This window comes from Symphodus melops (genome assembly GCF_947650265.1).
Source record: "Symphodus melops genome assembly, chromosome: 8".
Classification (NCBI taxonomy): domain Eukaryota; kingdom Metazoa; phylum Chordata; class Actinopteri; order Labriformes; family Labridae; genus Symphodus; species Symphodus melops.
The window spans coordinates 8,793,621-8,809,950 of NC_136698.1; the positions used below are offsets into that span (position 1 = coordinate 8,793,621).

The 16,330-nt window shown below is 36.9% G+C and overlaps 2 protein-coding genes across 3 annotated transcripts; both read right to left on the reverse strand.

Annotated features, from left to right (window-relative positions):
• Positions 1–210: 210 nt before the first annotated feature.
• pex11g (peroxisomal biogenesis factor 11 gamma) lies at positions 211–4,376 on the reverse strand. The gene is made up of 5 exons (XM_079349743.1): positions 4,052–4,376; positions 2,913–3,110; positions 2,583–2,761; positions 1,365–1,433; positions 211–1,245 (listed from the first exon to the last, which is right to left on the reverse strand). Exons 1-5 carry the CDS (start codon positions 4,112–4,114, stop codon positions 1,035–1,037), a joined length of 720 nt encoding a protein of 239 aa, XP_079205869.1. The 5' UTR covers positions 4,115–4,376; the 3' UTR covers positions 211–1,034.
• Positions 4,377–5,190: 814 nt separating this feature from the next.
• Positions 5,191–16,022, reverse strand: LOC306828517 (FYN-binding protein 1). Of its 2 annotated transcripts, XM_079351036.1 has the most exons (17): positions 15,914–16,022; positions 12,627–13,251; positions 11,806–11,917; positions 10,570–10,616; positions 10,354–10,391; positions 9,982–10,013; positions 9,104–9,236; positions 8,645–8,807; positions 8,178–8,328; positions 7,961–7,977; positions 7,595–7,655; positions 7,315–7,357; positions 6,853–7,015; positions 6,593–6,626; positions 5,896–5,933; positions 5,677–5,757; positions 5,191–5,599 (listed from the first exon to the last, which is right to left on the reverse strand). In XM_079351036.1, the coding sequence occupies exons 1-16, from the start codon at positions 15,914–15,916 to the stop codon at positions 5,720–5,722; spliced, it is 1,698 nt and encodes a 565-aa protein (XP_079207162.1). In that variant the 5' UTR covers positions 15,917–16,022; the 3' UTR covers positions 5,191–5,599; positions 5,677–5,719. The 2 variants fall into 2 exon arrangements, with proteins under 2 accessions (XP_079207162.1, XP_079207161.1); XM_079351035.1 differs by having other exon boundaries at positions 5,191–5,757.
• Between the last annotated feature and the right edge of the window lie 308 nt (positions 16,023–16,330).

Here is a 16,330-nt window from a genome sequence, read left to right on the forward strand (position 1 = left end):
GCACTTGAAAGCAACACTTGCATGCGTCATTTTGAGCCATCCAGTCCTGCTCAATCAAACGGCGACAAAATGATCGTAGGAAAGAAAGGCATTTCACTTTATTTAGAAAATAATAATTTTACACCATTTATACTAACATTACATACAATGACAATTTCAACTCAAACACAGACATGATACCATGCAAAATAATCAGAGTTGTCTTAGGGCTATTTTTTTTGTTAAGAATTGTTTTATTTTTACGTATATCAATAATATTTAGTACAGACATTTTTACAGTCTATGGTACAGACCCGTCGCCAGACCTTAGTCTTAGGGGGCAAATGAAATATGAAATGCATGGGGGGCATAATTATTATCAGCCAGTTCGCATATTTTAATAATTTTATACGGGATTCGCGCAGCACGCAAACATCACTTTAAACATAACCAACAGCAATATGAGCCGGGACACTAATAAATGATTCTGTAGTCATGTACATTTAACTTAATATATCTGAAAAAATTTATTCAAAATAAATGCGTCCTTGATTCCGTGTCAATTATTTAAATATTTAAAAGAGTTTGCTTGAGTAAACCAAGTATTACAAAATATGTATTCATGTGTAATATGTAATTCACAGTTCATAAATCACTATCAACAATTAGCAGTCCTTCCATGATGTCATTGTATTTTTCTTAAAATCTCCAAACAGCTTTAGGTGCTTAACTATACTCAGCTTCTTGTGCACTGACCTTCTCAGGTGATTAAACAGGTAGAGGTTTGGTGTCCCTCTGAATCTCCTCTGAACTTCAACCAGGTGAAAGCTTTTTCAGCATCGTGCTCTGTGGAACAATCAACCTATGTGCCACAGAGGCTCATACTGCTTTGCATATATAGATTGAACAGTGTAATAAACTCCACCAAAAGGTCTGTTTAAAGTCTGATCACATTAAGGATCTGTTTCAAACCTCTACTCAGTGATTTCCCCCAGAACATCATTTGTTCATTGCTCATCAAAGCCTCTGATCTAATGTTCACTGTGAGGAAAAGATTATGTACTATCGGTCTGGTCAATGCTGCCGCTCATCTGAATCAAACCAACCAGGGATGAGATGGTGCCCATCAGCCCCACCAGCCAGTTGGGGAATCGACCGGCCCACAGGAAGCCGGGCGGCATCCAGTGAACAGCATTACTGAGATCGGCCATGCTGCCAAGGATGGAGAGCAACTCTCCTTGCATCTGTCTGTGCAGCTGAGAGAGACTGCGGAGGAAAAGCACAATGAGAACGTTGTGACGTACTTCAGAAAAAGGTCTCGCTGACTTGTCCCTAATGTACTGTTAAGTTAGTGAATACGTGACAGAAAACTGAAGATTCAACACCTGCTTCCTCTTCCGTCCCTCTCCTGTTTCTTCATCTTTTTCTTCAGAAGCATTAAAACTCTGAGTGATCTAAAGAGCAAAAGATTCAAATGAAAGTCAGAAACTCAACAAACAACGTCAATCAGTACTGCACAATCGTTACGTTCTGCCTCTGCATCGATGCAGAATCGTCCAAGTCCACACCTCTACTAACCCCACACCAAAACTTTTGGTTCCTGCTACAGGGATACATCTTTAAAAAAGTATGTTTATTCAGTTGTAGATTATTACACGTAAGGTGAGTTCTTACAGCAGCCACACAGTTGGTAAGAGTGGGACAAATTATCAATACAGCGAGATATTGCTGTCCTGCATCTGCGATACAATTATCAACTCATTGGTGCCTCATACCAATATCCTAACACACTCAAAAGTGACTCGAAACAAATTATTTGGGTATTTGTCTTACAGTGTCACTACTTCATAACACCGTGACACCTATTGGTGCTTGAAAGGTGCACTATGTAGATTTGGTAGAGACATATCTAAGTTGGAGAAATGTACAGATTCTGTTGTAAATATTCATAACTTTATACACAAACTATCCTCAGAGGAAAATGTGTTTCAGAAGATAAAATGCTAAGTGAGAAGTTATGGTAGCCGACCCTCGACAGTAAAACGTAACTCTCACTCTCATTTTTCTTTGAATAAAGTTTTTGTATTTTAAAATAGCATCAAAAATGTAGCATAGAATTTGTTCACTTCTCCAACTTTCAAATTTCACTACCAAATCTACACAGTGCACCTTAGAACATTAAATGACCAAAGAAGAAGTTCACAATGTGATGACAGAAGAAGAAGAGATAAATCATAAAGTGTGATAAGAGATGAAAACTGACACCAAACTGCAGGAAATCAATACATTAATCCTGCAGTTTACCTTTCAAGGGACATTTCATATTCCTCAGTTAATCAGGTGTCGTGGTGTATCAATGTGATTATCCCGCCATACATCAATTCTCGCATTGCCGTATTGAGATACTACTGCATAATGTGATTTTACACTTACCACCCTCCCTGTCTTTTATATAGAATTTTCCAGCCTTATTCTTAAAATCAGTGCAGTAATTAAGTGTAAAAACCAATTGGAGTCATCCAATATAAGTGATGTTTTTGATTTCAGCACCATGATTAGTGAATCCAGTCAGATTTGAATGGCTCTTTATGATCATCTCAAACCTGAGTATCCCCAGCAGCAGCGAGGTTCCCCACAGCACCGTGCTGAGCAGCCACCATTTATCAGACTTCACTTTGATGAGCTGTGCATCTGCTGCCCAGGCGATGTGTTCACAGGGGTAATACAGCTGGTCAGCCAAGTTAGTGAGCACAGAGATCCAGCGCACGCCTGAATCTTCCTCCTTTGACAGACAAATTAACATGCATTAATGCTGCAGAGCACACTGTGACACTACGACTTCGTTAAACACTGTATCCTTGTTTCTTTGTTTTTTTCCCTCAGAGAACATGTTCAGAAGTGGATAGATGGAGCACATTGTTGTTGTTTCTTACCGTGCCTCCAAACCCATAACCTTGAGAGTAAGCAAGCATGGACAGATCATCGAACAGCCTCAGCACAGTCCTGCACTGGCTGAGCTGAGCCGAAAACAGCAGCAGACTTTTTCCGAGCCGCTGGGAGGAAATGTCTGATTCTGCTTTACGGGAAAGAACCCCTCCAACCAGCTGGGAACCATAACACACCGTCCTGATCTGTGGAGAAAAACACAGGAGGAAAACACCAGGGCTAGTAAAAAGTGGAGAAGTTTTGGGGTATTTCCAAATTGCTGCTGATCAAAAAAATTAAAGTTTATTCAAAAGACTATCTAGCACACAAAGAAAAAAAACCCTAAAAAATTCACTACAACATAACTATAGAATTTTGCTCCCACAAGGTTGTGACTGATGTCTTTATTCCTGTTGGCTTTATTTATCACCAAGAAACTAATATAGAAAAGGTTGACACACCAGGTTAAGGAATACGCATTTGGAAAGTTATCCCCTTGTGAAAAAATAAATTTAAAAACTTAAAATACAGATTCTTTTTAATGGCCTAAAAACACATTTAACTGCAGAACTCAGGGATGCTTAAGGTGATCAATGTATCCTCTATTACAGGCAATCAACCAGTATTTAAACCTTGTTTTATTTCTGTTATTGTCAGCTTGAAATAACTTTTTTTTGTTTTTACGATGAACTGACCCAAGACAAATATGAAAAGTTTACTTTAGTGTAAATCAGAAGAAAACAAATCTCCACAATTGGTAGAGTAAACAAAAAACAACAACAACAACAACAACAACAACAACAGAGTAGCCTGTTGATGATGAAAGTGGTGCTGCTGTTGATGGTGGTTACTTTAATAATTAATATTCATCTATGCACTAACATGCATTGTTTCACTGTCCTTGAATTCAGTACTTACATATCATGTCATGTTCACAGTAGTAACCCGTGCTTTTTTAAAGGTTTATGTATGTGTAACTAAAGGTGTAAACTTTGTGTTGTTACAGTAGAATCAGTGAGTTTCAACTGTAGTCATACTGGAGATAGACTTGAACATGTGATATGAAGCCAAAGTGAACAATTAAACCCTGCACAGACAGAAGAGTTAGGTGTTTATGTGTACTTCTTCTCATTCATTGAGTACTTACAATCTTATCTCTTCCTCTGTACGTCTCCAGCACGCGCACCAAAGCCTCCACAGACTGCTGCATGTCTGCTCTCTAACAGCCCAGCACGACCAGTAAACACTGATCTTCAGAGCTTCTGCAAAAACATCTCCAAGGTTCACTGTTATCACTTCTACAAGCTCTCAGCTGGACTTTGAATCAGGAAGTAGCTCAAACAGACTCAAGTAAACGATCACAGATCTGGAGGAAGCGCTGCTTTCTTTTCAAGTTGGAGCATCAACTCATGCTTGAATACTTATGGATGTGTTGTTGCTGTTCATATGCTACTACTATAGATACAAGCCACACGTGTTTTTCTTTAAAGTAAATATTAGTGCAAAATTAGTAAATAAAACGTTTTATATGGTTAAGAAAGATTGTGTTGGCGCTTCTCTGTTTACACGTGGATAGATATTTTCTTTATTTTGCTGTTATCCTACTGCTGAAGCAGCGACATGTGTGCAGCACTTGAGTCCAAACCAAATTCTCCCAAAGAGACAATAAAGTTCATCACATCGCAAGGCATCGTTAAGGTACCATTGAAGCAATGTTTCTTGTTTTGAGCGAATCTGCCCAATAAAAATGTTTCTACAATTTAAATTGATTGAAGTATTTTTTTCTCCTCAACTGGTTAAAATAAATAAATACATTAAAGTCTGACACCAACTAAGATTATGGAAAATGTTTACATTATTATTTTATTTAATATACAAATATCATAAAACCATTTTCCTTTGCATACTTTCATAAACAGACGTAGGGTTTAACAGCAGTAACGTCATGCTCAGATGCACAACAAGAATCAGCCCTTGGGGGCCCTCTAGTGGCGTGGGGCCCCAAGCAGTTGTCTGTCTTGCCTGTTGATGAAGTCTATTCACCCCCCTCTCTTAATGTAAACATCAACTTTGCAACTCAAAGCTCAAAGTAAATTTTAAACTATCTCGATTGACCAAAGAGATGTACAGTTTAAAACAAATGAATTGTTGCACACAAAAGTTAGAAATGTAAGTTTTGTCCACAAATGATCCTGACTCTGTGCAGGAACTAAAACAATTCACATGCTTCACCATAACTTGACTGATGTAGACATCACTCCTTTACAAAAAACCAAAACAATTCCAGGAGTTGAATCATTTCTTTTTATTTCATAAAACAGGAGTATTTCATGCAAGGATACACTGACCAGGAAAAAAAAATGTTTTCATTTATTTTACAAAATCTCAGGATTTTAAAGCACTACACAAAGCGACAGCATAGTGTATTCCTTTTCTATACAATAAGTTTGACAAACAATGTGATGATGACAAGTTTGATTTTCAGCAGAGCCTAAGTGTGTATGTATTTATCATTATGATTTCCTTTTTTTGGAGTATGATTGTAAGCCACTTGTTTCTGTGTTCAATCCAGTTTTGTTAAACAGAAGTAGTAGAGTAAGGCAAGATGTTCATCCAAATGATTAGATTCATGGTTTTATGTTGCTAAGATTTCATATTCTTTCTGGTAAAGTTAAGTTTCTTCTTCTGTCAATATTTCTAATTAATTATCTATTAATATACTATTGTTGAATTTCCCTCGGGATCAATAAAGCATCTATCTATCTATCTATCTTCTCCCTCTCTGCGTGAGACCGGGTGATTAGGTCCTCATGGTTCAGTAATTAGCGTGTGGAGAGTCGTTGTCATAAATGTCTGAAATACAAAAAAGAAAAAAAAAACAGATACATATTTTCAGAATGAACACGTGTGAAACATCATTGTTGCAAATTCATATTTACATGGCATTTATTGAGCCACTTTCAGATTATAATATTTTTTTAAAAAACTCACCTTCTCCATAGTCAACATCGTCATAGATGTCCCCCTCCCTGGAAAAGAAGATGCTGCTTAAAATGTAATTTGTGTTCATATTTTTTGTGTTAATCGAGACTACAACCAAAACTACAAATTAGTTTTTCTTGTATGTTAGAAGTGGATGAGGACAAAATGCATAATAATGAAACATGGAACAAGGTGGAAGAAGTGCATTAAAGTAGGCTACATGGTTCGATACTTGTCTATCTTTATGCAATGTGTTATATAATACTGAACGAGCCACATAGACACATTTAATCAACACTGCCACAATGTTACTGTTTAACAACCCAGGTCAAGGATGAGCAGTCAACATACAAATTAAATGTAATTGCAGCAAAGCTTTATATTAGCAGTCATGAAAATTCTGATTTTTTTCTCTTCAACAGTAAATGAGCCTAAAAATAGCATTTTTAAAACTCTTTTTCTTCAACTTAATATCTGTTTTTTTTCTTCTTCCAAATCTGATTATGATCTGTTTTTGCACTCTTTTGTAGTTTCATAGTCTGTAGTATTTGATATTTTGTTTCGACCTTAATTAGAGTTATCTGATATTATTCCAACTGAAAGACTTTAAGATTATAAAATTCAATTTTAAAAGAAATACAGTAAACTAAAGAAATGCTGTTTGGGGAAATTTCACATAAAAAAACCTTTTTAAAGATCCACTTACACTGGAAGAAGAAGAGATCTGGAAACATAACCATCTGTGATGTGACACAAAAAGAAACGTACAATAAATCAAGCACTGATCTTCTGTCATACAATTGTTACTGCAAAAGGGACAGCAGAACCTAAGAATATCTGGCTGATTGTAACTGAAGACAGCAGTTTAGTAAATCTTGGACTCAAGTATCTAATAATAATAACAATAATAATAATAACAAATAAAATGACATATATTTTGAGAGGTGATGTCAAGCGTTTACATACATTTTCCAAACTGGTTACGACAAAGAGCTTTCTTGCTGTTGGTGAGTTGAATGATGTCCAGAAGTTCCCCCTGAGTCACATGCAGATAATTCGTTCCTGGCTTCTTTATAACACCATTAGGATCCACCATCATGGTGTGCAGCACATTAAGTGTCCCTTCATACTAAGAGAGAGAAGAAAAAACTGTTACAGGGATGTTTTTATTTTATTTATTTATTTATTTTTAACAGAAATAGGCTTAAAGGTGAAAAACGTTGTATTTTATATATGTGGATATTAGGCATTTCATATTTTTGGGGAGTGTGTCAAGTTCCTCAAGGACATTTTCACAGCCCTACAAATGCTTCATAAACATCATCAACAATTTGTCACAGGGAAATCCTACTGACACAGTGCTTGATCTAACACGAAAAGGACTTCAAATAAACCACATGACCAAGTGTGAAAGTGAAAATTCTTTACCTTAAATTTCTTTCTTAGTTCCTTAATCATTTTAGGATCTATGCTGGAAGAAATGAAATGATAAAAAAGTTGCATTACAAACAACCACACCAAGACATTTTCTAGGATGTTCTCCCATAAATAGATCAAGTAAGTGTGAGGTATATTATCTATTTTTCCTTTCATGCGTTTCACCCCTTTTCGATTTTACATGAAAAATCTCAACATTACCGTACACTGATATTTGAGCTGGACTAGACATTTCCAGATCCCTCTGTGTAAAGCAAGTGTGAGTAAATACCTGACTTCCGGCGGTGGTGGGGGGAAATCCTCAGACATTGCTTCAACATCATCATAGTCATCTGAGGACAAAAAAAAAAGGAAATGACACCAAAAGAAAGTTGTGTTCCTGAAAATCAATCAATAGCAGTTCAAGAAAGATATGATTAAATTCCTTGATTAAATAGAATAATAAAATAAATTATGTCAAGTCATGTGATGTTTAGCCCAGAAGCTGATTAAATAGAGAAATACAAGAGAATTATTGTGTGTCCATTCAAATTCTTAATGATAAATAGAGAGTGTTTTGTTTCTGATTGAGGTCAAATAAAACTGTGAGGCTCTACCATACATTTGCCAGTAATTTCTCTGTGTGGTTGTGACTTACTGTCATCTTCGAGCATGCTGCAGATTAGAGGAAAAAAAAAAAATTAGCTGGAACAAACATGGCGAAAATTAGTAAGCATGTATGTTATTGACTCACAGAGTTAATCAATAATAAGCTAAACTGGCTATGTTGCTTATGGGAAAAGTTGGCTTCAAGATTGTTTTTTACAATATCAAAACCAAAAAAATGACAAAAACAACAACATGATCTAATATACCTGCTCCTGTTATTTGAATCTGCAGCAAGCATCAGTGGGGGGTCTGGAGGTGGCGGTGGCAATGGTGCAATTTCTGGATTTCTAGACTGGTGAAATTTGCGTTTCACTGCCTCATAGTCAATATCCACACATGTGTTACTAATGTATCCATCTGCAAAGTAGCACAGCGACAAAACTTGATTTTAAAAGTGATGGTTGTGAGTGAACACAGATTAATACAAATTATGCAGCAATATAAAGCGTTTAATATACATACATGAATTAAATGCATACTGTATGAGCTCCATGTGTTTTTAGAAAGGGTGAACTAATACACTTTTCTGTCACCAAATAAAATATTAATACCGTAACATATTTGAAAGGCAAGATATCACCCCAACACCTCCAAGGACAAACACGTATCAAAGCTAGATGAAGACAGGAAGGTTCTTCTGCAAATGCTAAACCGATATCGACAATATACTCACAGTTTCCGTTCATAGCGCGAGCTAACCATTTTCCTCCTGGGTTATTCTTCACTCGGACAATCTCTACACTCTCGCCTTCTCGAACACTAAGGTCCAGTTTACCTCCTCCAGGCCAGTCATGCCGGACCCTTGCTGTATGAAGAACTTCAACCTCACCTTGCAACTACAGATCAGAAATTAAGCTTTTAAAAGTTGACAATTAACAGAAATTGAAGTGAGTCTGATGGGGATTCAGTGTCTGGATCTGAAAAACCTCAATATTTTTGGATGCAATCTAAGTTGCAAATGCAAGTTAGAAGAAGAAACTCTTGTTTTAAAGGCATCTATTAAATACATTTTGAACCTTTTTTTATTTACTCACAAACAACAAAAAATATATTTAGCTATTTAATGGAGTGACATAGAAGTGAAGGGTAAAACATGAGATAATTTTACAGCAAATAAATGCTTGATAATTACCTGAAAGTTTTTTCTTAACTGATTTTCTTTTTTCCGACGCTCCGTCTGTTCTTTCTTCTCCTGCTCCTGCTGCCTTTTTGCTTCTTTTTTGTTTTTCTTCTCAGCTTTCACCAGGTTTACCTCCACCTGATCCCTAAAATTGAGCAGAAGATTTGAAAATAATGCAGACTTCTATTCACTTCAGGATTAAATAAGTGTATTCTACTGTTTAATTTTTTGAGGTCAAAAAGTCACAGGTCTACTTATATGGTTATCTGACCCTGGCACAGTGGTCAACAGGACCAGACCACCCAGCAGCTCATCTCTCTCTTTCTGTTTTTTTTTTTTTTTAAAGTTATTTTTGGGTCCTTTTGCCTTTTTTTGAATAGGACAGATGAAGAGAGACAGGAAACATTGAGAGTGTGGGAATGACATGCAGCAAAGGGCCACGGTTGGATTCTAACTCATGAATGCTGACTATAGCCTCTGTACATGGTGCACACAACACACAACTACTAGGCTATCAAGGGTACTCTTTCTGTTTCAATTCTTAAAGAAATTCATTTCTGTTCTTAACTAAAGTTCATCTAAATTATTGAATATAGAAATTGTACTGGTCACAGAGCTCTATGTCTGCACTGCCAGAGAGCTTCTTCACATACAGAAAAGCAATTTGAGTACAAGAACATAGCAATGAAAAGTTGATGTAGAGGTGGTTCCTGCAGCTGCCTTTATACGAGCAAGAGGTGCAAAAATAACATTAGCATCAACAGAAATAATGCGAACAACATCTTCCCTTGTGTTTGTGTGGTTGTAGCACCATCTAATAATAACAAATACAACTGTGTACATGTGCAAACACTTTGGTTACACTCTGAGGGCAGAGAGATAGTACTTACTCGTCAATAGATTCATACACTTCCTCGTCATCCTGCAAAAAGGAAAAAGTTATAATTGCACTTTTGACAAAGAGAAAAACCTTGTTGTGCATAAAGGAACAAAGGAAATTGCCAATTAAAGTCCAGATGCCATCCATTTAGAGAAAAAGTATTTAGTCTGAATAGTTCTAATAGTCTGAATTATAAAAAAGTCTGCATGACATTTGTCTGACCAATTTAAGAGCCGGCACCACAAGAGTCTTCAGTTTCTAAATTTGGTTTGAGGTTCGAAGAGCGCAACATGTTACAAGATGAGGCATGTGGTTTTATGTCCTTAAATAGGATAGCTTTCACTTTTATCAGTTAAATATATATCATTTATTTTGGCCTTACCCCATCCAAACACTGTGAACTGTTGTCACTCCAGGACTCTGTAAAGTTAGACAACAGACAGACATAACAGGTTTCCCCCCCTTGTAATAAGACATAGTGTAGCCTCTGAATAGATGGAGGTGACATGTCACATCCGTCCACTTCATATTAAAACAATGTGTCGGAAGAACAAAAGCAACTGCTGTAATGCAAGGATAAAAAAGTTGTTACACTTACCACTTTTCTCGAAGCTTGCAACGTCATCATAAGTGTCCTGAATATCACTGTGAAGAAATAAACTAAATGTAATCAATTTACAAATAGATAGGGATATATTAAATACAAATACAACCCAGAGACGTTCCTGTCTAGTGATGGCAGCCCTGACACTCTCTTTTATTTTATCAGTGGAAACACTCAGACCTTGACATTGTATCACTTGAGCTTTCTACAGCAAGATTAAATGGTACAAAACAACATACATTAGAGAGTTGGAATCACATCTTAGAACCAGTTAAGACCTCTATCTGAAATATATGTAAGACGCCCAGTTATTGTATTATCAATAATGTTTTGGGGGGGTTTTTTCACTCATTTTGTTTTTATTTTTGAGCCTTATTTTCTCCTTTTCTTGTATCATGCTACAGTATGTGAAATGTTTACAGTCAGTGTGAAGCGGCCTGTTTGGTTGTTGCTCTTCTTATTTGGATGTCAATGCCACCAAATAATGTTTGCTGGTGTTGAGCTTTGATTTGTAACCCACTTATTCCTCCTCATAAAAGTAAAATAAACTTGATCAAAAATCGATAGGGAGCCACATTATCATTCAATTTGAATCTCAGTTCCAATCACATTGAAAATGTACACCTATAATCACCTTTATAAACCTCTGATTTAGCTCCATAGTAAAATCAGCAGCATAATGATACTTATACTTGTGCATTAGACTTTTATAGCGTGTTTCTAAGTACTGAAAGAAGCCTAAGAAATAAAAAAAATAAAACAAAATTAGTGACAACAATACGACGTAGTAATAATGTAAGAGAGGGATGATAAGAATAGAGTTTGTTTGTGGTTGTAGATGATGTTGAAGAGGTGAGTTTTTAAAGATTTCTTGAAGGTATCCAGACGTATGATTTTAAGGCAGCTCAAAACCTTGATGCTGCAAAAATCTCTAAAATGTTCCCAAATATTTCTCCTTTAATTTATTGAACATATATCAAATCTCTGACCTTTAGCCTAAAGCCGTTGTCGATTTCCAAGAAAGAAATTCATTTCTCACACAGTTTCCTGTTTGCCATCATAACACACTAGGTGTGGTGTAGCTTGAGTCAGATTTTATTTTTCTTGTTCATGATCTGCTCTTGAAAGTGTGCAACAAAAAGATTATGCCACTAACTTTATATTACATTTTCTATATATATAACCCCAGAGTTAATACTCATGCTGCCAGTTTTCGGGTAAATAACTCACATGGAGGCAACTTGGTGCGGCAGCCCGATGGGTTTGTTGGATCTTTCAGGTAGTTTTGGAAGACTGGGTACTGCAGGTAAAGACATATTTCTGGCCGCTGAGCCAACAGAACCTTGTGAGAGAATCAGAGAAAATGTCTTTAATGAGAGAAATGTACCGAAAATAAGACGGAAAACCAACAACAAATAAACACACCTTCTCATTGTTTTGTTATTTATTGTTAGATTTAATTTGAAAAAATGGGTAATGTAAACTAATAATTCTACTATGTCGTCCTGTAAGAGCTTTATTTAGATTCAATCATGTATTTATTTTATTGACACAATTTTCCATTGTAAATGTAATTCTTGTTTAAAAAAAACCTAAAAAAAACCCTAAAAAGAGAAATTGGTGTCAATTCTCTTTTATAAAAACATGTTATGCAGGAGTACAACAGTACAAGCCTTATGTGAAGATCTTTTGAAAAGCAGACATTCTGATTAGTCAAATTTGATGAAACATAACTTTTAACAGCCAGAAGTCTTTTGTTATGTTTAAATATCCTATAAAGCCTTGATAATGTGATGGCATGAACAAGAGTGGAGCTGAAGAAACTGATAATTAACTAATTTGCAATAATATATATTAAGAGCATAAATATAAATATTCTAAATTTACTGTTTAAAAAAAATCCTTGAATATTTGCTTTTCACGAAGAGAAAGATCGCAACGATCCAACCTTTCACAGATTTTAAGCCAGGTATTAAAGTTTAACATTGGCACAACCAGATGATCTCAAATGGATTGCAATTTATCATTGGTAAAAAGACTCATAGACTTACTGTCCTGTTTTCCCAGGCCATGAGGGACCGGTCCTCGTTTTGACCTCATAAAGGGCTCCAGGTTGACGTGAGGAGGCCGCCTGGGTTTTAGTGGCAGGGGTCCTTCAGGGGGCAGGGGCCTCCTTAGAGGGGTCACTTCCCCTGTTCTATATTGCCTGGGCGGCTGTCGGAGTGGTGGAGGGATAGAGGCGTGAGCAGCTGGTCCTGCAGACTGAGCAGGTGAAGGACCAGGCCCTGCTTTGGCTGTTGGAGGTATCTTGTGCCTCAGCATCATGTTCTGTAGCATCTCACCAGTCTGCTTGACACAATTGACGTCTGTCGGCTGGATTGCTGCTCTGACTCCAGGACTGGTAGGTGGTCGAGGGGAGAAAGCAGGTCTGGGAGGGATTGAGGCAGCTATTGGTTCTGTCCTGGGGAACCTCCCCAGGCCAGGGCTGGCCATTGGTGGAGGAACCGCCGGGGACAGTCTGTGATTAGCCAGATTGTTCTCAGTCACTGGCAGCACTGATCTCCCAAACCCTGGTCTTGGGGATTTTGGGGAGCCGCTGTCTCGGCTGCTGGTGTCCGAGGTGCTGGCCTTGTTGTTGAAGCGGGCCCTCAGAGCCTTCACATCGACGCTCTCCCCCTGACAACAACACAGGAAAACAAACTCTGAAAGAGAAGCAGCTCTGTTTCTTCAGCAGGAAGTTAGCAGCAGAGCAAGGCATGCCCCCCACGCTCACAGACACACTCAGCTCGACAAACCCTTATCCTTACAAAGTGAGAACTCACTCAACAACAGCTTCCTGGTTGTTTGATCTCTATGTGACTGAAAGTTATCCGTGCAAACGAAACAGCTTTTGAAGCAGTTTGAAGAGAGAGATTGGGATCATTATGAACCTATAGGATTATCACTAAACCATTAAAATAACATCTCTGCTCAACAGTCTTTTAAAAATGAGTTTAATCAAGAATTTTCATAGATTAAAACAATGTATTAAAAACAATAGTTTATTTCCCAATTTGTATCAACAAATTGAAATTAATCAGACCAAAATGAAATGTTTAATAAAGTGCAGCTCTGGACCCTCTTAATCATGTTTTTGATAAGAGACCCAAAATGAATCCGCCATGAGTGAAGCACTGAGACAAGGAAAAGGTTCAAGAATCCGTGTGCAGAACCAGACTCATGAAGACTAATTTGTTGTGTCTTCCAGCATGGGTTGATAAATGTTCGTCACCTGTCTCCTTCTTGTCTCACTCTTTTTGTTAGGCCTACTTACAGTCATCACTGCACTCCTATGTTGACTTGAACGGTTGGTTTCGGCTTCAGGGGTTTGAAATGTAATGGTTGTCTTGGTTGCTCCGATTTTATTTTTGTCAATTGGAGTCAAACAAGCCATAATATGCAAACTAAACTCTTAAAAACAGGTACATGACTTACAGGGTATAACCTCCTTCATGAGGGCAAGTTTTATATCCTACAAATGTTTGATGTGTATCTATGGTTTTGTTTATATTTTGTTTTTTCATTTCCCTTTTTCAAAGGTCTTGTTTTATTTTCTGTGTGTCCTTGAAGGACCTTGAACCTTTTCTGATTTATCTTCTTTCATAGTGGAACTAACTTTATTTTTTGCAGGAACTAATCTTCTTTCAGTTTGCAGTTCGGTTGTAACTACACCAGATTTCAGCTAGGGGGAGCTGTGCTCTGAATCTGTGAGACGATGATCATCACGTAGGTGTCTGTATTTCTAAAACAGAATCACTCAAACAGACTCACCTTAGATGACCCTAAAGAAATAGGTCTAATCGCTCAAAAATAATGTTGTTCAGGTTTGATTGAAACATTATGTCAATTATTTGAACTGTGCGTTTTAACTTGAGGTCTGGATTTTATCTGTAGCTGTTTTGTTTATGTCACCGAACTCAAACAATGAACACAGTGTGTAGAAGGAACCATTATTGAAAATAGAGTTAACGTAGTCCACAGGCAGAAATGATGTCACTGATTAAACTTAGCTTCACAAGGCAGAATTTGAAAACTATTGGAATAGAGCAGTGTTTTAATGACAAATACAATTAGAAAATGAAAAAAGTTCACACACATTCAGTGATAAAGGAGCAGTTATCGTACTCAATGTCAACAAAAATGGGAACAGTTAGTCATGATAACTCTTTTTCTGCACACCTCAAGTAATGAGAGGTTGCAAAGAAGAGCAGGAAGTTCTCCCAACCACACACCTCTCCACCTCGGCTGGTTACCATAGAAACGCTGTCCCGCTATGACTTTTGCACCAATAAGCTGCAAGCTCTGCTCGCTGAGCAGATGAACGAAACAGACCAACAAGTTTTCTCTTTACACCACAAAACACACTTATGGGCTTACACTACCAGTCATCCTGAGATAAAACTGTGCATCCATCTATCTGTGTGTGTGTGTGTGTGTGTGTGTGTGTGTGTGTGTGGGTGTGTGTGTGTGTGTGTGTGTGTGTTGTTAGAGTAAAGCTGTACATAAAATGAAGACCGTCAAATCAAAACTAGTTCACATAGGCTACACACACACACACACACACACACACACACACACACACACTAATTATTGTTCATCTGTATATTTTAAATTTTTAAATTTTAATTTAAACAATGGCCTCTCAACAACTTTAAAATAATTTCCATTGTTTAATTGTTCAACAACTACATCTGTTTCAGTTAAGTTACAGTCATGAAAACTACAGAAGTACAAAATTCTTTAAAATTTAAGAATGAAATAACAACCATCACATATATTTTTCTTCTGTAAAACAAGACTAAAAATGCAGGTAATGTGTGCAAGCCAGAGGATTAAGTATGGTAGGAAGATACAGAAGTACTTGTAAAATGTTGCTGAGCGCACTGTGAATCATTAACCTGTGGTAGCTGTGTGTAATAAAGCTCTCTTTCATCCACATGAACACTTCAGTTTTTTCCTTTCTCAAAATTCAACTTCCCCTTTCGCTGAATGATTAAGAGATACAGTACAAATAATAAACTGAAAGGGAATAAGTCATCTCTTTCTTTTTGTTAATTCTGCTTGTAATATTGCATGTTTTTAACCAGGTTAAAAGTTTTAAAGACTATTCAATCAGTATTAAGTGTTGAGACAGAGGCAGACCCTTGTTGGGTTATTCATCAAGGTTTTGAAGGTCAGGAGGAAATAGTCAAAATCAAACAACAAAAACACAAAAAGAAGTTTTGAAAAGGAGCTATTAATCATTATAGATTGAAAAATTCAAAGACTAAGTCTAAAATTGTAAATATCAATATCTTACCATTTTTTCCCTTTGTGGAGTTTTAGCAACCGATGAAGCGCTCCATGTCTGACAGTGAATCAGAATCCAGGCTGATGCGGCAGCAGAGACACCTCCATGTCCTGTGTTACTTTACTTACTGCAGAGGAGGAAATGCTCAATAACACAGCGTAAGCAACAGAGTGCACAACATGGGATTAACACAAGAAGAACATCAGCATGCTGCCTGTATGATAGTTTTTATTTTTCCTTAGAAGGTCACATTTAACTTGGAGTGTTTTTATTTCTTGCAATGTGAAAATGTTTAAAGTAAAGCAGTGTTATTTGTTTCTTTTGTCTTTCTGGCAACATGTGGTTATACATTTCTATACAGTATACACATATAATGTATAGACATTTCTACATTGATACATATATACATTCCTTCTTCACACAACA